The 27,259-nt window shown below is 49.1% G+C and overlaps 7 protein-coding genes across 7 annotated transcripts; 4 read left to right on the forward strand and 3 right to left on the reverse strand.

The window, feature by feature from the left end:
- The first annotated feature begins 388 nt into the window (after nt 1-388).
- TrAFT101_010210 (uncharacterized protein) lies at nt 389-4,816 on the forward strand. Its single transcript, XM_024910253.2, has 3 exons — nt 389-1,336; nt 1,410-1,724; nt 1,801-4,816. The coding sequence occupies exons 1-3, from the start codon at nt 1,304-1,306 to the stop codon at nt 4,708-4,710; spliced, it is 3,258 nt and encodes a 1,085-aa protein (XP_024756003.1). The 5' UTR covers nt 389-1,303; the 3' UTR covers nt 4,711-4,816.
- Nucleotides 4,761-7,436, reverse strand: TrAFT101_010211 (uncharacterized protein). Its single transcript, XM_024903977.2, has 2 exons — nt 5,482-7,436; nt 4,761-5,384 (listed from the first exon to the last, which is right to left on the reverse strand). Exons 1-2 carry the CDS (start codon nt 6,922-6,924, stop codon nt 5,073-5,075), a joined length of 1,755 nt encoding a protein of 584 aa, XP_024756004.1. The 5' UTR covers nt 6,925-7,436; the 3' UTR covers nt 4,761-5,072.
- An 834-nt stretch (nt 7,437-8,270) lies between these two features.
- TrAFT101_010212 (uncharacterized protein) lies at nt 8,271-10,155 on the reverse strand. The gene is made up of 2 exons (XM_024902799.2): nt 9,478-10,155; nt 8,271-9,407 (listed from the first exon to the last, which is right to left on the reverse strand). The coding sequence occupies exons 1-2, from the start codon at nt 9,754-9,756 to the stop codon at nt 8,541-8,543; spliced, it is 1,146 nt and encodes a 381-aa protein (XP_024756005.1). The 5' UTR covers nt 9,757-10,155; the 3' UTR covers nt 8,271-8,540.
- A 1,026-nt stretch (nt 10,156-11,181) lies between these two features.
- Nucleotides 11,182-14,699, forward strand: TrAFT101_010213 (uncharacterized protein). The gene is made up of 3 exons (XM_024901211.2): nt 11,182-12,789; nt 12,862-13,066; nt 13,125-14,699. The coding sequence occupies exons 1-3, from the start codon at nt 11,898-11,900 to the stop codon at nt 13,588-13,590; spliced, it is 1,563 nt and encodes a 520-aa protein (XP_024756007.2). The 5' UTR covers nt 11,182-11,897; the 3' UTR covers nt 13,591-14,699.
- A 1,522-nt stretch (nt 14,700-16,221) lies between these two features.
- Nucleotides 16,222-16,865, forward strand: TrAFT101_010214 (uncharacterized protein; the record flags this gene model as incomplete). Its single annotated transcript, XM_066128882.1, has 5 exons — nt 16,222-16,244; nt 16,314-16,379; nt 16,488-16,595; nt 16,671-16,740; nt 16,863-16,865. 5 exons carry the CDS (start codon nt 16,222-16,224, stop codon nt 16,863-16,865), a joined length of 270 nt encoding a protein of 89 aa, XP_065985007.1.
- An 18-nt stretch (nt 16,866-16,883) lies between these two features.
- On the forward strand, nt 16,884-18,599 carry CMT1 (Alpha-1,3-mannosyltransferase cmt1; the record flags this gene model as incomplete). Its single annotated transcript, XM_024901188.2, has 5 exons — nt 16,884-17,204; nt 17,265-17,310; nt 17,358-18,029; nt 18,104-18,369; nt 18,540-18,599. The coding sequence occupies 5 exons, from the start codon at nt 16,884-16,886 to the stop codon at nt 18,597-18,599; spliced, it is 1,365 nt and encodes a 454-aa protein (XP_024756008.2).
- A 191-nt stretch (nt 18,600-18,790) lies between these two features.
- On the reverse strand, nt 18,791-26,967 carry TrAFT101_010217 (Type I Iterative PKS). Its single transcript, XM_024905548.2, has 9 exons — nt 26,515-26,967; nt 26,403-26,459; nt 26,253-26,340; nt 26,118-26,183; nt 25,841-26,043; nt 25,545-25,785; nt 25,085-25,434; nt 20,604-25,023; nt 18,791-20,536 (listed from the first exon to the last, which is right to left on the reverse strand). The coding sequence occupies exons 1-9, from the start codon at nt 26,683-26,685 to the stop codon at nt 19,038-19,040; spliced, it is 7,095 nt and encodes a 2,364-aa protein (XP_024756009.2). The 5' UTR covers nt 26,686-26,967; the 3' UTR covers nt 18,791-19,037.
- Between the last annotated feature and the right edge of the window lie 292 nt (nt 26,968-27,259).

Raw genomic sequence — 27,259 nt, forward strand, 5'->3', positions numbered from 1 at the left:
CAATTATCTCGGTTGCTGGGACGATTCAGCATCGCCATCGCAAATGTGTTCTCTTGGAGGGGGGGACAAGGATATGCCGCTTGTGTTTCAATATTAGACATCCAACAAGGTGGCAGGGTAGAGGTCCGTGCTGCCTGCTACGACGCGTCGAATCGCGATAATTTGGGGGGTGGACCGAGGATGAAGCTGAATTGCGCGTTCGATTGGATTGATGAGATTGGATGTGGCGGGTCCAATCGTAGCCGCATGTGCCTCGGTCGAATGGCTTCAGCTGCTGATTTCCCCAGAGGTTTGTCCGAAAAGTGAAGCCTTGTTGATCGCGTTGGAGCACTCGTCAGCTCAACTTAAAAGATTAGCGGCCGCGTGGCCTAATGGCTAAGGCGCTAGATTTCGGTTCTTCAGCAACTTTCCCTCTAGAGATTCCAGGTTCGACTCCTGGCGTGGTCGTTTTTTTGCCCTTTTTGACAACCTTTTGACTTGCAATTGCCATTGTTGATGGCAATGGCCGTCAATTGGGCCCTCTCGACGGTTAGATCAGTTGTGAGTGCTGTAGGGAGACGACGACAGCTGGCACAAGGGATCCTTTGCTACAAGTAATAACCCTAGGCGCCCGCCCTTCTTTGACTGTTATGTCCGCATTGGGTAATTTGCAGCGTCCGTCCCTCGTATCAGAGTGATGAGCGTCTCACCTTTTTGCAGGCTAATTTCTCTACTGCAGGTTTCACTAGTAAATACGACTGCTTGGTCGTAAGCCATGATTTGCACCAACTTCTGCAACTGGCAGGGCAATCAATTAGTGCTTGCTTCCTACCCTGCTGTCAGGTTTCGTCCAGCATTGCTTTTACACATGCTGCATGAGCGCTGCTGCGCATAATTGACAACGTAACTCCCCAGTCAGAGGAACAGTCCGCCACATACAAAGTACCTAACCTATACTCCGTACTAATATAGTACTTGGACTACCACCTACGGCAGTTGTCAAAGATCTCAACACTCACCTAATAGTCTAGATGCCATGTGCCATGTTAATTGGGCCCCTTCTTTTTAAACTGGAATCGCGAATCTTGCTATTGCCTCAGAATCCCAGTGACAGCGACCAGGATGCTGAGCACCCTTATATCCAATATATAGTAGTACATGGCTCTAGTACATGGCTCTGGCTCGATGGTTACCTTATGCGTTATGCGAAGCCACGTGACGCCATGGCGTCACAGCTTGAGAGCTTGCCCCACGGTAGGCTATCGAGCCTCGCACCAAGCTTGATATATACAGCTCGGAGCCTGCACAAAACGCAAATGCCAGTATGAAGCAGAGATTTTCGTCATTAGATGTCAAGGTACTTTGCAATTTTTCTCCCCAGGCGGATTTACGTCTCGGGCGACCTGCTGACTGCCCTTCCCTTACTCTAGGTCATTGCGCACGAGCTCCAGGCGAGCTTGGTGACTCTGCGACTCGCGAACGTCTACGACCTATCCTCCAAGATCCTGCTCCTGAAATTTGCCAAGCCCGATAACAAACAGCAACTGCTAATAGAAAATGGATTTCGCTGCCACTTGACCGACTTTGCCCGAACGACTGCCGCCGCTCCATCTGCCTTTGTAGCTCGGCTTCGCAAATATCTCAAGACCAGACGACTGACGGCAGTTACACAAGTGGGGACCGACAGAATCCTCGAATTCCAGTTTAGCGATGGCCAATATCGAATGTTCTTGGAATTCTTTGCGGTATGTCAGCTATTGGAAAGCAGAGGCATCTTCTCAACCGTATTGTTCCAAGTCGCCAGAGGCTAACATTGGGTAGAGCGGAAACATCATTCTTACTGATGCGGATCTTAAGATCCTAGCCATTTCTCGTAATGTTGGTGAGGGAGAGGGGCAAGAGGCGCAGCAAGTTGGGCTGCAGTATTCTCTGGAGAATAGACAAAACTATGGCGGCATTCCCCCGTTGACAAAAGAAAGGATAAGGGATGCTCTCAAATCTGCTGCGGAGAAGGCTGAAGCAAACGCGGGGGCCGGTACTTTTTCTGGACACAAAGCGAAAGGTAAATCTGGTGGCGATTTGCGAAAGGCCTTGGCAGTATCCATAACAGAGCTGCCCCCTACTCTGGTCGAGAATATCTTACAAGCGAATAGCTTTGATATCACCGCTAAACTAGCTGATGTGCTTGATAATGAGTCATTGCTGGATGCATTGGTCAAACATTTATCTGAGGCTCGTGATATTGTTGAGAACATCACCGCATCTGCCACCTGCACGGGTTATATCTTCGCCAAGAAAAAAACAACATCTTCCAGCGATTCAGTCGAAGCAAATGAGTCTCAAAAGCGCGAAGGGCTGCTTTACGATGACTTCCATCCGTTTATTCCGCACAAGTTCAAGAAGGACTCGTCGTTTGAGATATTAGAATTCGAAGGCTATAACAGAACAGTCGACGAATTTTTCTCATCCTTAGAAGGCCAAAAGTTGGAATCTCGACTTACTGGAAGGGAAGAAGCTGCCAAGAAGAAGCTTGAAGATGCTAGGCATGAACAAAGCAAGAGAATCCAAGGTCTACAAGATGCCCAGGCGATGAATCTCCGCAAAGCAGCTGCAATTGAAGCAAACGTAGAGCGTGTGCAAGAGGCCATGGACGCGGTAAATGGTCTTCTCGCTCAAGGCATGGATTGGATAGACATTGGGAAGCTCATTGAGCGAGAGAAGAAGCGACAAAACCCCGTTGCCGAAATTATCAATCTTCCTCTCAAATTGTCTGAGAACACGATCACTCTCCTTCTCGCAGAGGAAGAGTTTGACGAGGACGAGGACGAGGCAGAAGAAGCCAACCCGTACGAAACCGATGAGAGCGACTCAGAGGAAGGGCAGAATGAAGCTACTTCAACGAAGGATATTAAGCCTGCCAAGCTTCTCACTGTTGACATTGTCCTCAATGTTAGCCCTTGGAGCAACGCTAGAGAGTATTATGAACAGCGAAGATCAGCTGCTATCAAAGAAGAGAAAACCCAGCAACAGGCAACCAAGGCCTTGAAGAGTACGGAACAAAAAATTGCCGAAGATTTGAAAAAAGGTCTGAAGCAAGAAAAAGCCCTTCTTCAGCCCATTCGGAGGCAATTGTGGTTTGAAAAGTTCCTGTGGTTCATCTCCTCTGATGGCTACTTGGTCCTTGGAGGGAAAGACCCCCAGCAAAGCGAAATACTCTACAGGAGATATCTGCGGAAAGGGGACATTTACTGCCATGCCGATATACGTGGCGCAGCAAATATTGTGATTAAAAACAACCCAAACACGCCAGATGCCCCAATTCCCCCAGCAACTCTGTCTCAGGCAGGATCGCTGTCAGTCTGTTCCTCGGAGGCCTGGGATTCCAAGGCGGGCATGGGCGCTTGGTGGGTCAATGCAGATCAAGTATCCAAATCGGCTTTGACAGGAGAAATTATGCCTGCTGGAAACTTCATTATCCAGGGGAAGAAGAATTATCTACCCCCTACTCAACTCCTGCTAGGTTTAGGATTCGTATTCAGAATTAGTGAACAGAGTAAAGGCTCGCATTTAAAGCACCGAGTACAAGACGATCGCTCGTCAACAGCCGCAGAAGAGGCGACCGCTGGCGAAGATGGGCCAGAAGACAAGGAAGAGATTGATGAATCAGATGTCTCGGACGACGAGTTTTCTGAAAACCCTTCTAGCCGTGAAAAACGAGCAAATCCTCTACAAGGCTCTGGCAATGAAGATGAAGCCATAGATGACACGGCTGACAGGCTGTCAACAGTGAATATCAGCCATCAGCCTGCAAACGATGAAGCTGCTCCCTCAACTGTAGCTGCCACTGAGGATGGGCAAGGAGAGGGAGAAGACGAGATAGATGCAGATGAAGAGGAGCATGGCAGCGAGGGAGACGAAGTAGCACCTTCTGAACCTGCCACCGAAATGTCTGAGGCGCCTAGCAGAATCTCTTCACATTCAACAAAAGCTTCTGAGACAACCAAGAAAGGAGCCCAAAAGCGTGGACAAAAAGGAAAGGCGAAAAAGATTGCCCAAAAATACAAAGATCAGGATGAGGAGGATCGCATTACAGCAGAAGCCTTGATAGGAGCTACGGCGGGCCGGCAGCGGGCTGAAGCAGAGGCAGTCGCGAAAGCCCAACGGCAGGCTGAAATGGAAGCTATGAAGGAGCGCCGACGAGCTCAGCATGAGCGTAAGCAAAAGGAAGTTGCAGAACAAGAGGAGATACGCCGCGCTATGATGAACGAAGGCCTCGACGTACTGGAGCCTGACGAAGCTGAAAAAGCGACAAACTTGGACACCTTGGTCGGCACGCCGCTGGCTGGAGATGAGATTATCGAAGTCATTCCCGTCTGTGCGCCTTGGAACGCTCTGGTTCGGTTCAAGTACAAGGTCAAGATGCAGCCTGGTTCTGTGAAGAAGGGCAAAGCTGTCAAAGAGGTGCTGGACCGACTGAAGACCGATTCTGCCAGGAAAGGTGTCATTGACGAGGCTGCAAGAGATAAGGAGAAGATGTGGCCGAGAGAGATTGAGCTCATCAAGGCCCTTAAGCCAGAGGAGATTGTCAATACTATCCCGGTCAGCAAACTAAGAGTCATGCTGGCCGGCGCAAGCGGAGGGGAGAAAGGGTCTTCTGGCGGTGGCAAAGGCAAAGGAGGAGGTAAAAGCCAAGGCAAAGGAGGTAGAGGAGGTAAAGGCTCCAAGAAGTAGCCTGTGTTTATTCTGAATAGAGGCCAGGACTTTACGATTGCATAAAATTGTGCCAAATAAAACAAGCATATATATTTTGTATAAATGGGTAATACCTACTAGTTGATTGCAATCCCCCTTCCTTAGGACACGCAGTAGATGCCATGTCGTGAAAATGCCATGTCGTGACATGGCATTTATAACGTTTCTCCACGCTTCATTCAAATTCCATGTTATTTATTAATTAGTGTCTTTCCAAAAACAGATAATACCAAATCAAGCCCAACATTTCTCATATAAAGTAAGCGTCATCCCCCCTTCTAGCCAGATGAGGTATCTATGGATATATGGGTAATACATATAAAAAAAAAGATTTTCACAATTTATCGAGTATTCTCCATCCTTCGTATCTCGTTGGGCATCCGCGCAATGCACAGCTCGCGGCAGAACATGCCCCATTCGCCGCTGGTGGCGCCGCGCACGGCGTCCTGCAGGTCCTGGCCGTAGCGCTCGCGATAGGCCTTCTTGACGTCCTGCATGTGGAAGGAGTCCCAGTGGAAGCGCACGAGGCGCGAGATTAGCAGTTCGCGGCGCAGAGAGTCCTTGCGGGAGGCGGTGATGGCGTGCTGCAGGAGGAGGGCGTCGCGGACGGGGCGGTTGATGACACCGTTGAGGATGTGTGCCAGGAGCTCGCCCTAGATTTTAATTAGAAAGTTTTTGTTAGCATTCGCTTCTCTCTTTCTTTCTTTCTCCTCCTTTTTTCCCTCTCGAGGGTTATCAAGAGATACATACCACAAGATTGTTGCTCTTCTTGAGAGCGTCACGCGCAAAGTTGCTGCGGTATTGGTGTTCGTACTCCTTGAGGACGGCGCGCAGGTGGGCGTCGCTGCGCTGCACGACAATTGTGATCATCAGGGTTTCTCCGCCCTTGTCAGACTTGACCGCCTTGTGCAAGTCCTCGACATCCTGATCGATGAGCTTATAGTCGAGCGGCAACCGGCGGCCCTCATAGTCGTACTCCTCCATGCGGCGCTCCTCCAAGACTATCAAGACGGCCTTTTTGAATTTATCTTCCTTGAGCTCCGTCTTCATGCACTTGGTCAGGCTGTTGTCGTACTTCTTGTCCGAGAAGGAATCCTTGATGCGGCGGATCTCGTCGTTTGTCCGGCCCATGAGCGACTCGATCAGCAGCTCTCGGCGCGTCTTGTCGCCCTGGTACCAGAAGTTGGCCCAGTAGGCCTCGCTCTCCCACTGTCCCAGAGCAACGGCGTAGCACGCCTTCATCAAGAGGGGATCCTCGTCCTTGAAGCGGGCGCGAATGTGCTTGGCAATGTTGACGCCCTTGCGGTCCGCACCGGTCTTTACAATCTGTTTGTACTCGGCGCGGAGCTCCATGACCTGCTCGTGCGACAGGCTGGGAAGGATTTCAATGACCGGCGCAACATCCGGTCTGTGATTGCCCTTGAGGGCCTGGGCAAGACGAGAGGCAATGTCCTGCGGATCATGGAAGCGAGCTCGCCTGTTGAGGCGGGTGTCGCCTTCACCGTCAGAGAGCGGTGAGAGGGCATCCACGACTCTTGGGAGATCTCCCGGGTGCCTGGACGCCAGCAACAAAGGCGAGGGCATGGGCGAGCAGTTTTGATATGTTCCATGGTATGACTCCAGCAGGGGAGATGCCGGCGCAGAGGCGAGCGAAAGAGAGGCCATTCGAGGCCCGGTGTTGACCGTCAAGTTGGACATGCGACCGGTAGGCGGCTGGGGAGACCTATCACGCCCGCTTCGGCCATCTCTTGACCGTGAGCGGTCCCGCGAACGAGACCGATCGCGAGGATCAACATCCACGGTCAAGGTGTGGGAGCGTCGGTGCGATCTTGAGTCGCGGTCGGAGTCAGAGTGCTTCCTAAGCTCGCTGCCGTAGTCGTGCGACTTGGAGCTGTGATGGCCTCGGCTGGGCGATTGGCCGTAAGCCAAGGCGTCATCGTCGTCACGGCGACTATACTTTTGGGGCAGGTGAATCAGCTTGTCGTCTTCGGGGTATGGCAAATAGGCGCCAGAGCCACGGCCGGATCTGCGATCCAGCTCATCATCGGCGTACACGTAGCTGGACTCGCGGGAGTCGCCGTACGCAGGCCGCTGTGGCTTGGGCTCGTCGATGAAGCGCCCGTCACGGGACCTCGATCTGGCCCTGGGATTGGTGATTGAGGCCAGGGAAATGGTCGCTCCGGGATGGTCCATGGCGGGAGCTTCGCGCGCGGGGTGGCGTCTGGCGGGAGTGAGTTTGTGTCAGTTATTGGTTCGTCTTTGTTTCCGCTGGAGAACAAACGCCGGCCGTGCTCCGCTATTAACAGCCACCAGTGATCGAAGTGGGCTGTGTGTGATGGTAGTATTCCCTGGGGAAGCGCAACAGCAGCAGAAGCAACAGCAATGCCGACGTCGATGATGATGATGATGGAGGAGGAAAAAAAGAGACGGCTGGGCCACAGCTGTCGGAGGACTAGAGAAAACACGAGCAGTCGGCCTGTCAGTCCTTTGCAGCGCAAGAATATGCACCTAGCAAGTAGCCCAGACAGTAAACTGGAGGCAATACAGGCCACCTGCATATGCGCTACGCCTTACAGGTGCTTAGAGGCAGAGCCGCTGCAGGTGGGCAGGGCCAGCGGCAGTTCAGGCGCTAGAGCGGTTGAGGAGCCAGCTGAAGGGCGCCCCTCTTTTTGCGCGTCAGAGGGCATGGACCGCGGTGCGAAGCCATTATCCATTATCCGGCTGGGCTTTAAGGCAAGACTTGCAATGAATAACGGGGTTGAGGACCTCGTGTCAGCCGCCTAGTTCAGGTGGGTGGCAGCGCTGCTTCAAGGCAGTAGTAGTACTTGATTGTTTGCCGCCGCCGAGAGGTACGGGAGGGATACTGCTTGTTAGGCATTCGATCATTATCTGAGACAAAGACGGCGGTACGGGACAAGCATTTGACGTAATGGACGAGTTGATCAGTTGTTTTGTCACGGTTGCAGCTTGCGGCGCCTGTACGAGTTTGCAACGCGTAAACAGGGCCCCCCCATGCCAACAGGGTCACATCGCCGTCCCTGAGTGCCCTGAAAGTTTCTATTAGAGTAGCGTGATCCCGCTATTGTTGCGAGCTCCATAGAATAGACATTCAACGCGTGCTGCTGCTCGGCCCCAAGCAGGAGGTGGAACTTGTCAGTTGGTTTCGATCCTGCTGTTTAACTTGGTTCCTATACTGTCTGTAATCCTCACTACATGTACGCAGTATGCATCTGGGCACCCGGTGGCCCGTGGCAGGCATTCGTACACATGTACCCATCCGTTGATCTCTGCTATTACTACCTAGTATTCCGTGGCATTCGCACACTACCTCCGTACATGATGGTGTGTGTATGTACTCACTCCGTAAGCAAAGGCCGCAGTGGCCCGAAACTAGCGTCATCATTCCTGCAGAGCCTCACGCATGTCACATGAAAGGGCGAAATTCAACGCGATGAGTGCTAGTAAGCATTTGCTCCAATCTATCGCTCTCTAGCGCCTCATACACGGTGTCCTGGAGTAAGCTTACTTGTGAATTTTATCCGAATTCTGCCAACTTATCTTAGCTTTCTTTGATAGAGCCTACACACCTATATTTGAGATTAACAGCAGCTATTAGGCTAAGAAGGATGCGAAATAGCGCTCGGAGCCGCCAGCTGTCCCTATTCTTCCATTATAAGTCTTGATATCATACAAGTCCATACATTAACCATATTCCATTTTACTTCACTTCATACCTCCTTTCATTTTGTATCCCATACCCAAGTTTTCGACCCCCAAAGCATACTCCTTGCATCCATTGATACGTCACTTCAGTTTGAGCTCGATGCGGTGGGCGCTCTCTCTCCTCTCTGGAAGACATACAGCGCCTCGTCCTTGCCAGCAAAGCTCGGCAGTGGAATCTGTACCACCTTTGTCCACTCCTTGTGCTCCTGCTCCATAAAAGTATCCATCGTCATGCCCTTGAATCCTGTATAACCGTTCATGTTCTGTGTTCCAACAACCGCAATGGTGTCTCCTTGGAAGGCACTGACGAGGCCTCTGGTAAAGCTGCCCTCGGCGCCTCCTCCGACGCCCCCTCCGACGACGGGATAGACCAGCAGGAGGACCATGTCTTTGCCATTTTCATTCTTCCGTAGCCATTTCACGCCATCTATAATGGCCGTATCGTCGATCCAGTTGACTCTCCACTCGCTCTGCATATTGTCCACCGGATAGACGGTCAGCCCATACCGCCTCAGCAGAAACGTCCAGTACCCATTACCCGAGCCCATATCCGCAATGGCTCGGCCGTCTGCCAGGATCCTCAACACCTCCAAGCTCTCGTGCGATGGCGTCGCACAACCAAAGTGGTGCATGAAAATAGGGAGCACATGGTGACTCGTTGCTACTCTCTCCGATGAAGCGCACGGCCCGCACCACTCCAGGTTCCGGCACGACCAGGCCCAAAAGTCAAAGTACGGATTGTCACTCGGCGGCTTCTTTGATTTGGGGATGGTTAGTTGAGTGGCCAGAGCCGGGTGGATGAACCGCTTTCCTGCGATATGGCTCGCAACCTCGGAGCGGATAGACGTCTTTTTCGCATTGGTCTCAAAGTTTTTCAGGGCTGACGCTGTGGCAGTTGAGGGGCTGAATATAGAGATGTATGCCTCGATATCCGGCAGGGGTGGAGGGTCTCTCTGTGTTCATGAGATTTCCCACTTTAGCTCATCGCTCATGTAATTTGAAATCAGAAGGGGGCTGGCTCACTGGCGTGCCATCTTCACCACGATACCAGGCGTGCAGGCCATTGATGCCGCCCAGCCCGACAACGTGCTGGACCTCGGCTAGCTTGACGCTTGTCATGGCATGATACGTGAATGTATCTCTCTCAGGAAGGCTAAGCAGGACACGGCTGGCGTTGTACAGATCATTTGCTGCAAGTAGCTCTTGCGCCTGTTTGAGTCGCGGGCCATCTTGGATCACTTCATCTGGAGCAAAGGACGGGCTGCCAACGCAGCGAGGCGCCTTTGTGTTGCTGCGCGACATGAAGTGAGGGGCTGGTAGTGTTATGCGTAGTTTCTCGAATTAAGATGAGTCGTTACGAGATGCGCTGTGCTGCATATGGACGAATCTGGAGTTGAAGGTACCCAGGGGTTGTGCGATATGAGATGTTGTGCTACCAGTACCTATATAACGAATGTTCCGTGTGCTGTTCCGTAGGTAAAGAGGCGCTAAGCTAGATGATAGTTGATATCGCCGATTTGCTAAGGTCCGATGAAAAGCGGGCATTTTGGGATGGAAAGACGGAGTTAAAATGAGGACCACGTCTGCTAAGAAAAAATAAAATAAAAAACAACTGCTATTGATTTTTATGAAATTTACTTTTATCATTTCAGACTGCCGGGTAGTACCATGAATGAGATGAATAAGATGAGATGAGATGAAGTGAGGTGAGGTAGGGCTCGAAGCGCTCTCTCATTCGCGGCCTCATTCCTTGTTGGCGCACATAGATGAGAGTCGAGTCCTTGTTCAGCACATGCAAAGTCCAATGGCTGGCTAAAGGATCTGCCGCTAATGAAACTCCCCGCTTGCCGGCGGCAACGATGGATAGCAAAGCTTTTATTTCATGCATCTGCAAATGAAACGTCGGGCAACGTCCTCCTTGCAGCCAGGCCTGGCAAATGGACGGGGCTCGGATTTCTCACAAAAGTAGTTGGTTCAACAACCATAGAGTGGGTATCAAGCATCCATCTCCTGTCGCACTGCATCTTAGTTTGCACCATTCATCTATACAGGAAATTCTGTTCAATGGAGCTGCGTTGGTTCGAGCCACACCGAAGGCTACCTCATCCTCCGTGCGGTTTGTTGGTTCTGCGTGCGTACCAGAGTTACAAATCACCCAGTAGACGTAATGGAACGCGGAATACCAAATCGAGAGATTTGCTTGCCACCCTCCCATTATCGTCGAGAGAGAACTGGGCGCCCCTTTGAGTCTGACCTCTGTCTGTTCGACAGATTGGGTATATCCTCCGCTGAGAGCTTGAGAACATGAACATCATGTAGCCTTGCACTGAATGCTACACAGAAGGCGCTCGCAACCATACATGGTGGCATGTACCCCAGTTCCACTACAGGACACACAAAATTAAAGAAGAGAAACAGGCAGCTCAACACGAGACATCGAAAGAAACGAAAAGCGAGGCAGAAAGCTGCATTATTTCGTAATAATCTGCCCCAAATGTGGTTCCTGTTGGCCGGCCTAACCAGCACGGAGCACCGATGAAATCTGAGTGTGACGCATCGTATTATGGGGTACGTATCCCCTGTTCGTGGGCGAACATCCCCCAACGGCTCAGCCCCGCAGGTGGCTGCAATCCCACTAAAAAAACGACCTCGAGCGCTGTAAATCGTATCATCAAGGTCGCCTTCAGCTGGCTCTGCACAGAGCGTCTCGGCGACTATATGATGGAGCCCGATCATCCAACCTTTGGCATCTTTAGTGGCCCTCTTTGATTCTAGACTCGTCGATTCTAGCGCCAGATGCTTTGCTCCCCAGCATCGTGATCGGGCTGGGCCTTGTTTAAGCTGTTCTCCGCCTGCTTCAACGTCTGATTGCCGTCCAATTGCCACCACCCTAGATATACGTACGATTGAGAGAAAAAGGCAGCCCATTTGCCATTCATTATACAGCCTTTAATCTTCATCAACGGACCAGGCTGCTTTCACATGTGAGATCTCGAGCTTCAGCCGCCAAGCACGTCCTCAAGTACCCCTGGACTCTGGCAACCAATCCTCCTTCCTTCCCGGCTGCGGCGGGCCACTAGAGCTGCCCTTACCAAGACAATCAATCATTGCTTTTTTTCTTTTTTTTTTTTCTTTCCTTTTGGCGACCATAAAGCGATTCCCCGAGACATTGCGGTCTCCAAGTCCCCGAACAAAGACAAGACAGCGTTATGCATTTTACCCGAAGGCCTCTCTGTGTCAAGCAAGATAGCCACCAGAGGGCTAAATTCACGTGTTAAGGTACCGTCCGTGACTTGGTTTAATCGAGGCCTGGCCTCTGAGCAACACTTAGTACTTCCTTCGGAATACTTCGTTCAGCAAGCCACGATCATACATTCTTTTTGCTTCTCCTATCATATCGGCTACTCTCTTTATACCGCAGATTAACTCGTCTGGCCTTCGCTATGGATAGATATCCCCAGAATGACTTCCAGAGCTCGTCTCACAGGACACGCTCTCCTTCTCCCACTAATGGCGCGACGAGCACTGCCAGCCGCACGGGCAGCTCTTCCAGGGCGAACCACAACTTCACAGCCAACACCAACGGTGGTGATTTGTATCACGAGCCCACACCTCAATATGGCGCCGCCTCACAGGCTCCTAATGCTACTGATTACCAGCAGCCAGCTTTGAAAATATCAAATCTTTTGCAAAACTCGATGGCCATCTCAACTGAAAATGGAAATGGAAATGGAAATGGGAATCTATACGGACATGAACAGAGCGATGGTGTTATGCCTCCTTTGGATCTGAAGCAAGACGCAGAGAAAGAAACAGCGACGGGACCAACAGAACAAACAAAAGGTTATTCAGAAACGCTCAAATCGCCGCAGCACGCGACAGGGCCAGAATCAATAGGCTCTCCCTTGACCCATCCAAATGGCGTCTCTATGTTTCCAGATCTTTCTGCTGCGGAACAGGAGGAACTATCTCGAGAAGCACTTGACCAAGCCGAAGAATCCATCATTGCCGATGATACCGCCGATAGCATCGGATCCGTACATGGCGATGACGCTGGGTCTGATGCCGGCTATGACAGTGACACTGCCAGCTCAGCAAGCACATCTGTCATGTCTTCTGTTCGCGATTATATGTATGAAAATGGCCGACGATACCATCGATATCGCGAAGGCACCTACAACTTCCCCAATGATGACGTGGAGCAAGAGAGGGAGGATATGAAGCACGCCATGGTCAAGCTGCTTTGTAGCCAAAAGTTGCATTTTGCCCCCATCGGTGACAACCCGCAAGAAATTCTCGATATTGGAACTGGGACAGGAATTTGGTCAATTGAAAGTGAGTTGTCATCAATCTTGTTCATGATACCGTAACTCTTGATAGTGGGAATCTCTAACGTCGTCTGCCCAGTGGGAGACAAATACTTAAGCGCCCATATACTTGGAATCGACTTATCGCCTATTCAGCCAGATTGGCTGCCGCCCAATGTTCGATTCATGATAGACGACGTGGAATCGCCGTGGTTGCACCCCCGCAACCACTTCGACTACATCCATTCTCGACATACAGTGATGGCTGTTAGAGATTGGATGAAGCTATTTCGAAGGGCTATCGAGTGAGTTATCTTGCCTTATTTTCCTTTGCCATAGGACAGCTGCTTACAGATATGCTAGACATCTCAAAATTGGCGGTTGGATTGAGCTCCAAGAAATCCACCACACCCCCAAAAGTGCCCTGCCAGATGGAAATGGCGAGATGCCTCCAGATCATCCTGTTACGCGTTACTGGAAACACGTATCAGAAGGATTAGCAGCCCTTGGCATCGATTTGGATACCGCGTCAAATGGTAGAATATCTGACATGATGCAGGCCGCAGGCTTCACCAATGTTACGGAGCGGGTGCTGCATGTGCCCATCGGGACTTGGCCCAAGAATAAAGTCCTCAAGACGGTCGGCCTCTACTGGCGGACTATCCTTTTGGATGGGATTCAGGCAATTGCTCTGGGGCCGTTGACGCGGGGCCTGGGATGGAATCGAGACCAAGTGGAAGTGCTGCTGATGGAAGTCCGGCAGGCCTATTTTGACGATTCTAAGCTCATGTACATGCCTTTTCATGTTATTTATGGGCAGAGGCCATGAGACTCTGCAACATGGTGTTATTAGCGATCTACCTATATTTTGCGTGGCAACACTTGATACGGATCTCGAACTAGCATCCGAAATAATAATTCTACTTTGGTTGGGGATTGATTAAATTAGACACTTTAAATATGAGATTTTAGAGAAATTGCGCGGTATTCTGCGGTGTCTCCCCTCGGTTACCGGTCTATACTTTCCACCCGAAGATACCGTGACGATGATCGATCACCATTAGCGAAAGAAGCACGCACAAGAAAAGGGAATTGCGAATACGACGCAGCAACGTTCTGGATATGGCGGGACGGGACTGTGGCTCCATCTACTCAACACCTGCGTACTGCAAGGGACAACTTGATATACGAATGGGCCAACGAGAGCACCCACCCGCGCTCCACCCGCGCCTCTCGTCGTTTATTACAGGTATACTAAAGAGGAACACATCCGAGACCATGCTCGTTCGCCTCTTTGCCGCCAAGACGGCGTCTCGGCCGCATCGTCTAGCGCCTCCGTACACAGTTCATTTCTCTGACCCGGTTCTTGGGAGCGGTTGACACACTCGTATTGCGTACATGTAACACACTTTGCGGTAGTGCTGTCGACGGGTTGACAGCGAAAAAACAGGTCTCACAAGGTGGCTTGGCTTCCGGTATTCACATGCTCTTGTGCGGTGACATATGGGTAGATGATCAGCCCGCTTGGCACTATTGATGCCAGTAGACTGGTCCTTGGGTTTCCTGGTATCTGGGACAGTCGGCGATGCGGACGCAAGGGTCTTGGAACAGCCAGGAGGATTTGGAGATGCTCCGCCAGGCCACATGGCCGTCCGTGTTGCGTATCATATTGACAGTTATGTTGGTTCGTGTAACTGCGTAGCAGCAGAGCTCACTAGTTCCAAGTTCTTTTGTTTGGCTGGTCCATTTAGTGGCCCTCCTTATACAGTAGATGTGCGAGATGCTGCTAGCTGGCTACATGTATTCTAGGCCTATTTCTGAGCTGGAGCGAAAATTAAACGTCTGAGAACGACGGCGGCGGCGGCGCTACGGTCCGGACCTAGGGATTACTACTTAGTATAGTAGATAGCAGTAGTGCTACTACTAACTGCGACGGGCTGTATATGCAGTATTAGCAGCACCACTATTACGGGGGCATGGCTTGCCGCTAAATGGGCCGGTTTGTGGAGAGACAGACATTGGATGGCAATCCTTCAATCACTTTAACTGCCACTATCATGTGCTGTACAGTAACACAAACTTGTAGAGTATATACATGGCTCCACCCCCAAGGATGTACCATCGGAACTGACATGTTTTGCAATTTGTAATGGTCTGAAAAGTGTGGCTCTGCTTGAAGATTTGGCACTTTCTCGGAACGGAACCGGAAGCTTCCGAATGCTTGTATTACTACTAGGCACTGCTGGGAATATAGCAGCATGTAATATTGCTGTAGCAGTAGCAGTGGGATCTCTCTGCTGGCAAGGGCCACGATCCAGTTGTGCGGACCCTGCTCGGAATACAATGCCAACAGTATCTGGTGAAAATGCCATTGAATAAGGTGTTGCTGGCAGAATGCTAATGGGGTACAAGCTTGTGCCTGTACACAGCTCTTGGTACTCTGGTATATATTCCAGGTACCTATACTACTGCTGCAACCACCACACTTCAACTACGAGTGCATTGTAGGCCGCGGATACATATCCAGAGATTCGAGGCCATTTTAGCCCGCCGGGGGTCGCCGGATAAGATGGGATGCACGACAAGGGTTCTCTTTAGCTTCTCACGAATAGCGGCTCTTGCATAGATCGACCCGGGCCTGCCTGGACCAGAATGACGGCGAGCACGCGGAGGCCGTTTCGGGGGCTTGCTCTAGTTTGATTGCTGTGAGTCTGCATGTCTTGGGCGATGTGGTTACATTTGGCCTCTTCCCTCGTTCGTCTTCTTCTCTTCTTGTCGACACTTCCCGTCCTCTTCTGTCCTCCTCTTTCGCCTTTCTCGCTCTGTTATTCCTTTCCAGATCTGGGGTTTGTATAACCAAAAACTCAGCCTTTGTTGCCTTGTGTCTCCTTTGGTTGCTGGACGTGAGAGCAAAACAGACGACGTCCTCTAGTAAGACAGGATTCTTACTGCCAAGAGACATCCAAGCATCTTCCAGAAGCACGGCTCGACGAAGACAGAAATACGACAAAAGCGGAAATACGACACATCAGATTGCTCTCGTTTCCCCTCACGTAGCAGGGGCATCTACAGAGCGTTTACCAACTCTGGCGCGGAAGAAATTCACTCGGTTTCAACGCAGAATTGCACGTAAGTATAGAGTACATTTACATCTTTTCAAAGCCAACTTGCAACCATTCTTTCAACCCTTGCAACACCGCCTCTTCTTGCTGGATAGCGCAGCCTGCCAAGGCCGTTGCGTTAATTTTGCTGCTCAATTGCGTCGGCTATTTTGCTTGGGTCCTGGATCCTGGCTTGTCTATGCATAACATGGATGGGAACAAGTGGATCGATCTGTTTGCGGCGTGCTGCAGCACCAGTCAACGCAACATACCAAAGCCATTATGCGGTGCTGTCAATCGCTTGTACTACTATTCGTACATGGCCGGGATTGCAAGGGCTCTCAGTTTCATCACACATCATGCGGTCACAGTCTCTTAAATTGTGAGGCTCCTGCAGATACATGATGCTTTGCTCTCTGGGACTCTGGCTTATACTTCCCTTGCTTCTCAGCTTACTCCCCAAGCAATGCAATGGGACAAGAAGCGTGGATTACTGGATAAGCAGTATGAAAACAAGGTACAGCCGCTCCTAGAGTAGTGTTACAGCTGCAATTCGGCAATTCGGCCTCTTCGGACGCTCCATCTTGAAAATTCAAGGACCAACAGAATTATCTTAATGGGACAGGCCATCAGCAACCCACCTCCGCACAATGGCTGAGCTTATTGCTGCGATTTGCCGCAAACTACACCGCTTGGCGGCGAGTTCAGTTCTCCCGCAAATTCGCAGATCGGAGTGGGTTTTGGACCGTTGTGGGTTCACATTCCGAGGCACGCATCGGAAAATAACACCAATTCCGAAGTTGATTAGAACAGGCTCACCTGAGGGCGAGGAACCATCACCAACACGACAAGACTTTAAAAACCTTCCCTTCTCTCAGGTTCAAGCCACCCTGACTTGTCTCACTTTCCACAAACACATCTTGCCACAAACCTTCTCGTCTTGCTTTTAGCTCATACAAGTCCTTCCAAAGTAAATCTTCTCTCTGACTTTGTCTTACAGTAACTCCAATCGCCAACCACCATGGCTAAGCTCAGCATCCCATCTAACGAACGTAACGGTTCGACTACGGCTGCTGGTCAGCATGCGGCCGGCGGAGTAGCATCCCAAGAGTCTCGCATGGGGGTGCTGGCCGAAATTATCCGTGTTGAAACAGAAAAGTTGGAAACATACCTCAAAGAAAACGGCATAACTCAACCGAGTTTTCATGTGGACGCGCCTGGCGATTTCCCCCACTTGCCGGACGATATTCAGGAGAGCCGTCAAAAGATTGTCTTCGCCACGAATGAGCTTGCAAATCTTGTCAGGGGTCCTCGAGAGAGCGTTAGGTTTGGTGCATGGAGTGTAAGTAGTACATTTGATTATGCTTTTGCGTTTTTTTGTTGTGCTAATTCGATCCGGTAGTATTTGGACAGCTTGAATCTACAACTTATCAACAGCTACCAGCTTGGTAATACAATGTACTCTTGGTGTTGAATCGCAACTAACATCAAATAGCTAAGCTCGTCCCGCTGGACGGCCCTATTTCGTTGAAAGAACTTCAGTCCAAGACTACGCTGGAACCCATCTTTCTTGCTCGCACTCTACGCTATGCTATGACAAACTACATCTTTCACGAGCCGTCTCCAGGCTACATTGCCCACACCGCCAATTCCCGTGTTCTGGCTCAAGATACTTCGCTTCAAGCCTGGGTTGGCTTCAACGTAGAGAGCTGCTTTCCTGCTGCTAGCAGGGTACCAGAGGCGTTGAAAGAACACCCCGAGGCAACCGAACCAACTTTTGCAGGATTTAATTATGCTTTTAACACAGTGGGCAAAGAACCCATGTATGCAACTATGAGCAAGAAGCCGATTGAAGCCGACCGCTTTGCCCGCGCCATGCTAAGTTTCACACACGGAGAGGGCTATGAAGTCAGCCACCTGGTAAATAATTACGACTTTTCAGACGTGGATGCGCGTGGGGGTACATTTGTGGACATTGGCGGTAGCCATGGCTTTGTATCAGAGGCTTTGGCAAAGAGGTGGAAGAATATCAACTTCATCGTGCAGGATAGGCAAGAGATGGTAGATTCTGCCCCAGTCCCCATCTCCGAGGATCCAACAGTAGCAGAAAGGCTCTCTCTACAGGTTCACGACTTCTTTAAAGAGCAGCCTGTCAAAGGCGCAGACGGTAAGCCGCTTTCCTGTTTCTTGAATCAATCGCCTCGATTCTCTCTTATAGACGAAGCTAACAGAGATTCCTAGTCTATTACTTCCGCTGGATTTTTCACAACTATTCTACGCCGTATGCTGTTAAAATTCTGAAAGGTCTCATTCCTGCTCTTAAGCCGGGAGCCCGCATCGTCATCAACGATTACTGCATCCGGGAACCAGGTTCAGAGACCTTGTGGGATGAAAAGCTTCTAAGAAGTCTGGATACGATTATGGGAATTCTTTTCAACTCTCAAGAGCGAGACGAGCAGGAATTTCGAGATCTGTTCAAGGCTGCCGATCCTAGGTTTAACTTTAAGGTAAGTTGAGTGTCAATAATTTCCGTGCTCTCTCTTTCTTTCTCTCTGTCTCTCTGTCTCTCTGTCTCTCTGTCTCTCTCTCTCTCTCTCTCTCTCTTTTTTTTTTTTTTTTTTTTTTTTCACTTTATTTCTTTATTGGTGGGGTAATTATTCACTAACAGATTTATCAGGGTGTCTTTAGGGCTGAGAATTGCAAAATGAGCGTTATAGAGGCAGTATGGGATCAGTAAGATCTTGATACGAAGGGAAACGGCACAAGCATACGAAGAAAGGATATGGGCATAACATGAATCAACTGTAGGGAGGCAAAAATGATTTCACCAAGATGTTCATATAGCAAAACTAAGCTTGGTCCTTCAACAAGAAACCCGCGTAATTGGTTTAGTGGTAAAATTCTCCGTTGCCATCCGAGCAACGTCGGGGAGCCCTGGGTTCGATTCCCAGATTACGCAAGCAATTTCTTTTTGCCCCTTTTTTTCTTTCTTTTTATTGTTCATTCATTACTGCTTCAGCATTCAACTTTTTTTTTTTTCGGTTTCAGACGCAACTCATTCTTTCTTCACCTAGGAAACTTTTCATAGACCTAACTGCTAACCGTACAAACAAAACAATTCTCATATCATTCATTCATTGTCCTGGATCCCCTTCCTTTTGTCTTCCAGCATCGCTCACTCTGTCTTGACTCCTCCATACCCTCCCTTTTCCGCAATCGCATTCGCCATTTCTGCAATGGGGGACTCGCCGAGTATGTCAAATACCGACAGCTGCACGCCGTAGTTATTCAAGATCCAATTCCGAAACGTGACGGCCACAAGGGAATCCACACCATAGGCATTCAGCGACTTGTGCATATCAATCTCAGAGGGCAACATGTTCATCGCCTTGCCCAGCATGACAGAGATACCATCGCAAATAATAGACGCTGCTTCCTCGATGCTTGCAGCAGAGGCTAGCCTAGACTTCATGCCCTTATTTCCTGCGCCGTCGCCGGCGTGTAAATTCGGTGAAGGGATATCAACCAAGTTGAGGTAGGAATACAGTGCTTTATGGGCCCAGTATGGATCCGAGGTGTTGATTTGTGCATTGATGCCTCCTGTGCCAACAGCCATGGTTATCTGAGGAGGAGTAGGCACTCCTGGTGCGATCTCTCCGGTGATGGCATGCTTGACAACTGTGAGGAAATCTTCATGCTGAATGCCAAAGAAGCCATTGGAACGCAAAGTATTCAATATTTCTTCATTTTCAGCCAGCATCCCGGCTCCCAGAACTGGGCCAAGGTCAATGGCTATAGCATGCTTTCCTTGCTGTCGTAGATATCTTGCAAATGAGTCTTGGAAACAGTTGCCTGCGGCATAATTGGCCTGGCCACGGTTGCCGATAATGCCGGATGAACTGGAGAGGAAGATGTAAAAGGGATCATGTCCCGTAGCATGCATTGCATTATACAGATTCCATGAACCATGTGTTTTTGGTTTGATGGCCTCATTCCAGTCCTCAAACGTCATGTTGTCAAAGACAGAATCTCTGAGTACAGCAGCGCACATAAATACACCTCTGACAGGGGGCATCTCCGAAGTAAGGACATTTTTGATAAAGTTGTGCAAAGAATCTTCATCGCATATATCCACAGCATAAGCTCGCACGTCAACTCCCTTTAGCCTCATATTCTCGACAAACGACTTTGAGGCATCCGACGATGCGCCGGATCTCGAAAGAAACGCCAAGTGTCGGGCACCGTTGTTTACAAGGAGCTCAGAAATGCTCTTCCCAAGACCTCCAAGTCCGCCTGCCAGAACATATGTTCCCTCGGGCTCTAGAGATTCTTGGAGAGATTTTGTAATATCCTTGTTCAATACAGAAACGGTGCTTGAGTTGTCTTCGGCTACTATTAGCGAAACAAAACCGGTATATGGTGTCTGCTGAAGAGAAAATAGACCATCTGTCAATGCGCCAATGTCAAATGACGGCCTGAGCTCGGTGGATAAAGATGGCTTGAAGTCGACACCCTCGACGAACCGGATCGCCAAGTCAAAAAGCTCCGCCACATACACTGGGTCTTCCTCAAGAAACTGGCGAAGATCCCAATTGACAACAGTCGCAGATGTTGATAGCATACGACTTGAAGTAGGAGCCATAGACTTGTTAACAAACCGAATAATGTTGCCACCTAATAAATTAGTTAGCTAATTAGATAATCGAACACGAATTCGAGAAGCGTAACTATCATCACTTACATCTTCGTACGCAGTCGAATTGTACGTCAAATGCATCCAAGGTGGGGTTAAACACACAGTCAACGCCATGACCATCGGTAGCCCCTAGCAAAGCAGTGACAAAAAGTCCAGATTCAACTTCGAGGATGTGGTTCACTGGGATTCCATGCCTTTTTAAAACCTCTCGCTGTCGATCAACATCTGAGCCGGCAGCGGTAGCAAAGACTTCTGCGCCAATGGCAACAGCCAAATCGACTGCAACGAGCCCAAAAGCACTGGCACCAGCATGGATTAATATCCTACGGCCCCGCTTAATTCTTCCGATATGAATGAGGGCAAAGTAGGCGCTGATAAGGAAGCTTGGGACAATAGCGGTGTCAACACGTTTGACGAACTGCGGTTTGACTCTCAAGAAATTCTGAATCGCGCCGTCAGGAGTCAAGGCAACTACACTATCACCTGGGGAAAATCCCTTGACTTCACTACCAACCCGAGTAATATGACCCCTAACATCTACTCCTATATTTGACTCTTTAGACCTTCCAAGGACAATTTCGAGATCTACGAAGGTCAGAGGCACTTCTTTAACAGCAATCTCTACCTCGTCCGGTCTCAAATCATGTAGTTTAGACTCAACGAAAAATAAGCCATCTTCACTGATACCAGGACTGTTAATTGTGAGCTGAAGTCTTGGGCTAGCTGCGAATGGCTTTTGAGAGAAGCTCGAGGGCGAATTTTCATCCTCGATAATGCTGTTGAGAGGTCGAATTGTAGTGAGACGAGGGATGTAGATTTTCCCGCCACTTTCGGCAAACTCGGTGTCTTGAATGGACCCTGACTTGGATCCGAAGGCTGTATCAAGAAGACGCAATATATGCTTTATAACGGTAGTATCTCCAAGATTTGATCCTTTTGCCAAGTCAAAAGTGACCATAGACTTAACAGAGTCCTCGGAATTAAGTGTTCTGGCAAGTCCAACGATGGGCGACCCACGAGGATTCTTGCAGCTCATCTGAGCCCCTCGAGTAATCCAGAGCATGTTCTTAGCACGAGTCTGCAATACGTGGAAACTGTCAAAGTCTTTCTGTTTCCAGGCAAATACAGCATTGTCACAGGATTGAGGAAAGCCAGAGAATTCGAGTAGCGAAATAACCACCTTGCCTGTGAGAGTAACTGGATCTTCTATTGCCTCGTCGACAGTCATGACAGAGACACCGGAAGATAACTCCCTAGCTTGTTCAAAGCGTCTGATAGAATTGACAAAGTTTTGTACCTCCGTGCCAATTTCTGATGGTATGACAATGACGACGGGCCTTGTTGAAGGGAATGCTTGCTTGATCCTACGAGCCTCGAATATTATCTCGCCTTGGCTTCCGCTGTGACGTACAAGCGCATTATCATCTCTTGTACCCTGAAGTATTGTTTCACTGCCGAATATGCTCCTAAGTTTGCTTGTCTCCAGTTCATGAGAAACCCGTGTCAACAGCAAACCGCCATCTTTTAGGTACGCTTTCAAGATATCGGTATCTAGCCCATTATTGTCGCAAGCCACGATCATATGGTAATCGTACTTGATATCTGAAATATCAGACGCCTTCTCAATGAACGGTTGAAGCGGGGTACCTTGGACAGATTCAATCACCCGAGACGCAGCATCATCTCCTTCTGCCTCAACAATTGTGTACCTCAAAAGCTGAGGGGCCATGCCGTGGCCCGGAGTGATTGCCTTGAGCGTTGCTTGCGACAGCTGATAGCCACCACCTATTTGAAGGATTGATAACCCTGCATACTTATGGGCTAGGATAGTAACTTGCTCGCTATATGAGCTGGGCCGAGCGAAAGTAGCATCCTCGTTCCAGATGATCTCGCTACACAGATTGCGGTTGGTGGGTAGGAAACTCCCCTCATCACGCGTCGAGCTCTCCAGGGCAACAAAACGTAAGCCTTCGATGATAACGTAAGATTGGTCTCTCTTCGTATGACTCATGAAAATCGTTGCTTCTGCGTTTCGAATTCCAATGGCATTGGCTGTAGAATAACCAGAGAAGTCTTCGCCGGATTCCGCATCGCTCAAGTTTGCCGTTACAAAAATGCTCTTGATGAAAACCGGGACCATTGGTAGCGGCTGGACTGCCAACAAAGTATGAATCATTGAATCCAAAGTAGTCGGATGTATGAGGTGTGGGTACTCAAACTGGCAAGGCATCTTTGATTTGGTATCCGGAATCTTGATTTTGCTTACACAGTGATCGCCATGTTTGCGAACTTCCACAATATTCTGAAATAAGGGTCCATAGTTCATTCCAATGGAGTCAAGATGCTCGTAAAGATGGCGTGGAACTATTGACTCCTTGCACATGTCGTTTATGGCACTTTGACGCTTGTCATAGGATTGGAAGGCAGTCTGCCAATTTCCAATCTTGTAGTGGAAACGCAAACTTCCGCTGGCATGTCGGTCCCAGCATCGACCTTGGGGTCTGGAGTAAATTGTAAACAGTTTTGCACCAGTTTTTTCATCATCGATTACGCTTGTTGGATCGTCCTTTATGCTGAGAGATACTTCTAAGCCGAAGGCAGTATCGGGGACGGTCAAGGCCTTCTCAATCTTCATATCTACAAGCTCGTAGCCTAGAATATTTCGTGTATCTTGAGCCAGTTGTTTTGCTCCTTCCAGAACCATTGCGATTATGCCTGAGGCTGGGTAGACAACTGTCTTTTGCACTTGATGGTCTCGAATCCAAGGATTTTCCGAGATCCGCAAGAACCCGCGCCATCTTGGTTCGAAAGGCGCAATAGAATCAACTACTCTGGCTCCGATAAGGTCCATTCGAGGGTATTCCCTCAAACGGCTCTCAATACTCATCGCAGTCTCATGCCAGTATTTCTTGCTGTGGTTCCATGAGTATGACGGTAAATTGGAGAGACACCTCAAAGAATCCCGTTGATAGCCCTTTGAAACGACATTTTTCATGTCAACGGGATAACCTCTAGACCACAAAGAGCCAATGAGGCTGAGTAGTGTCACGCATCCATTTTGATTTCGTTCAAGAACAGAGTAGTATCCAAGGTTAGAAGCCCCGTTGATAGTGGTGAGGATATCAGCTGTGGGTGATCGAAGGGCTGCGGCTGGACTAAGCTCGATCAAGATATCTGCACGGGCATCCGTCGGAGCGTTCATGAGCGATTGAACCGCTGCAACATATTGAACAGGAGAGACCATGTTATTTGACCAATAGCGAGCGTTCAGCTCACTGCCTATAACTTGTTTGCCAGTTACAGAAGAGATCATTTTGACTCCATCGAAACACTGGTTAGCGACAATGTCGTCGAGAGAATCAGCATAGTCGTGCTCGACAAGCTTCATGTGAGATGAATGGTAAGCAACTGAGACGTTAAGAACCTTGGTAAAAATCTTCTTTTGACGCAAGTCGTTTGAGATAAATTCGATGGCGTCGGCTTGGCCGGAAATCGTAACTGATCGGGGACTGTTCACGCAGGCAACTTGCGCAGACTTATTAACCTTGACGAGATATGCTGACGCTTCCTCAGTCGACATTCCAACTACCATCATGCCTCCAATGAGTTTTGGGGCTCTAACCGGAAGGCTGGCCGCGGCTAGTCCACGGTAATAGGCAATTTTCCATGCGTCATATCTTGAAATAGCTCCGGAGGCATACGCAGCAGCAATCTCGCCCGAAGAATGCCCAAAAACATAACTGGGTTTAATACCAAAAGATCTAAGTAGATCGACAAGAGCGACCTGAAGAGCTGTTGTTGCTGGCTGTGAGATTTCCGGATCAGATATGTGTGTGCTATCTGCTCCCTTAAGGATCTCTTGAAAAAGATCGAACCGGGAACCGAGAGCAATCTGTATGAAACAGCTGGCTTCCTTAAGACTGGTGGCGTAGGTGTTGAAAGACAAGAGATCTTTACCCATCTGTGCCCACTGGGCACCCTGACCGCAAAAGATGAAGCCTAGCTTGGGCTGCTTCTTTAGCAACGAACGAGTCGCACAGTTTGCATCAAAAACTCGAATCTTATTTACAAGCTCCGCGGTAGATTCAGCCACAATGAATCCCTTCCATTCAAGATTTGATCGACGACAGCCGAGGGTATATGAATAATTGCGCAAGTAATCTCCAGAATCTTGTTGGATCAATTCAAGAATCGGGATGTGTGAATTCATAACACGAGACACACCCGACTTGTCATTTGCTGAGTAAAAAAACAGTCGTGCTTCATGCCGTTGTTGTTCTGAATCTCTACTACGCTCTAGAGGCGTAATGTCCAAAGAGGAATGGTTTGCCTCCAACTTTTTCTCCAAAAGATAACCTGGGGCTTCATCTACTACAACATGGGCATTGGAACCACCAAAGCCGAAAGAATTGACGCTTACACGACGAATGCCAGGAATTGGCCAATCGAGCATATCTAACGGGACCTTGAGTTGAATTAGCAATTGAAAGCATTAGCATGTCTTTTGATGTGATGATTGCAATTACCTTGACCTTCCAACTCTCGAAGTCGATGTTAGGGTTACCTTTTTCGAAGTTGATGTTTGCGGGTATGCGGCCACGCTCTAAAGACAATATTCCCTTTATCAGACCCGCAATGCCGGCTGCGCCCTCGAGATGACCGATATTTGTCTTCACGGAACCGACAAGTATCGGGTTGTGAATAGAGCGGACCGAAGCAATAGTTTCGGAGATAGCTTGGAGCTCTTGACAATCGCCTGCCTGTGTTCCTGTACCATGACACTCAATGTAGCCAGTCTGGTTAAAATCCAGGCCCGCTGAAGCATAGATCGCACGGATATTGGCAATCTGAGCATCTTTGTTGGGAAAAGTAATACCTAGAGACTCATTAATACCGTTATTTCTTCTCCTTTTTTTTTTTTTTTTTTTTTTTTTTTTTTTTTTTTTTTTGGAGAAAGAGACAGCAAACAACTCCTGTTAAACATACCTTTGGTGCGGCCATCTTGGTTTATAGAACTAGCTCGCATGACGGCGTGGATGGTGTCATTGTCACGGATAGCATCTGACAAACGCTTCATGACTACAACACCAACGCCCTCACCTCGTCCATAGCCATTGGCTCGAGAATCGAATGTGAAGCATTTGCCATCGGGACTCAGCAAGCTCAATGCTGTCATCGGAAGCATCGTCTCAGGGGTCAGTATCATGCCTGTTCCAGCAGCCAGAGCCTAATATTCAAGTCAGATCTGGAGCGTCAAAGGGTTTAAACTCATTTGATCTTACTAGGGATGTCTCTCCTGTTCGAAGGCTCTGCGCAGCCAAATGAACTGCAATGAGGCTTGAGCTGCAACCAGTGTCGACAGTCATGCTGGGGCCATGTAAGTTAAAGAAGTACGATATGCGATTTGACATGATGGCAATTCCGTTTCCCGTTGCGGCATATCGTGGTCCCCAACTCTGGTCACGGAGGCTGATATATTCGTAATCTGATGGCTCGATGTCGTTAACATATTTACTCTTCAACACCGCCTAGATGGCAAGATATGTGGTGCTTGCTTACCTTTGACAAATGATCCCACGTACACTGCAGCATCGCTGCCATCGATGTCCTCTTTTCGAATGCCAGCTAAAGGACAGAAAGTCATGTTAGCTTTTACTTTTTGCAGTGATGGGCTTGACTCTGAACTATGCGCACCATTTTCGAGAGCTTCGTACGAAATCTCAAGAAGCATCCGCTGCTGGGGGTCGACTGCATTCGCTTCTTCTGTTGGAATCGAAAAGAACTTGTTTCTATCTGTGAGTATGTGCCTAATACTAAACTTTAGGATGATTCTTATGTTCTTACCGAAGCGTCAAATGCACTGATATCGTCTTTCAAGAAGTGCGCTCCCCTGAATGAGATCTGCGATAGATCAGTAAAGCAATTAGAGCACAAAAAAAGCTGAATAGAAACATACACTTCCCAACCTCTGACCACTTGGGTGATAGTAGCCATCAATATTGAGACGATCTTTAGGAAACTCCGACCACTGCGATTCCTTACGCTCCAGCACATCCCACAGCTTTTGCGGGGAAGTTGCATCGCCTGGGAATCGCAGTGCGAGACCAACAATAGCGATGTCATCCATGCTGGTGGATCGAATGGGTAGTTTGTAGGTAGTTTACTATCCGTAGTTGAGGCACTTATTTGTTTTTCGGTGTATGCGAATAAGAGTTTACGAGAATGAGGTTGAGAAGAGGTGCAGCGGCAGAAATGAGCTCGCTTGCGCACTGGGCAGTAGAAATTGAATCAATGAAATAAATCCTGAGAGATTTAGAGTGGAGAGTAAGTAAGAAGATATTCAATAAGGCGACCATTGAGAGTCTTTATACGCCAAGAAGAAGTTTTTGAAATTTCGTTTGCAAGCCTGCGTCACTGAATCACAGCTCTCTCTTGATCAAGTACCAACACCTCGCCATGTGAATCTTAACCTAGGTATATTCTCTGCTTTATAATGGCGCGGTTAATATCGTGACAGACATGGCCTGTACCGTATAACGAGAATAGGCGCCTGCAAAGTTTGCCCTAGAGAGAATTGATTAAAAGTTCTAGAGCATGCTGCAAATAGCAATTTGAATGGCAGCAAACAACCGTACCGAGACGAATGGGCGTGGAGACTTCTGAGCTGTTAGCTTTAGCTTTATCTGCACAGGCCGCCGACT

This window comes from Trichoderma asperellum, chromosome 6, assembly GCF_020647865.1.
Source record: "Trichoderma asperellum chromosome 6, complete sequence".
NCBI classification, from domain to species: domain Eukaryota; kingdom Fungi; phylum Ascomycota; class Sordariomycetes; order Hypocreales; family Hypocreaceae; genus Trichoderma; species Trichoderma asperellum.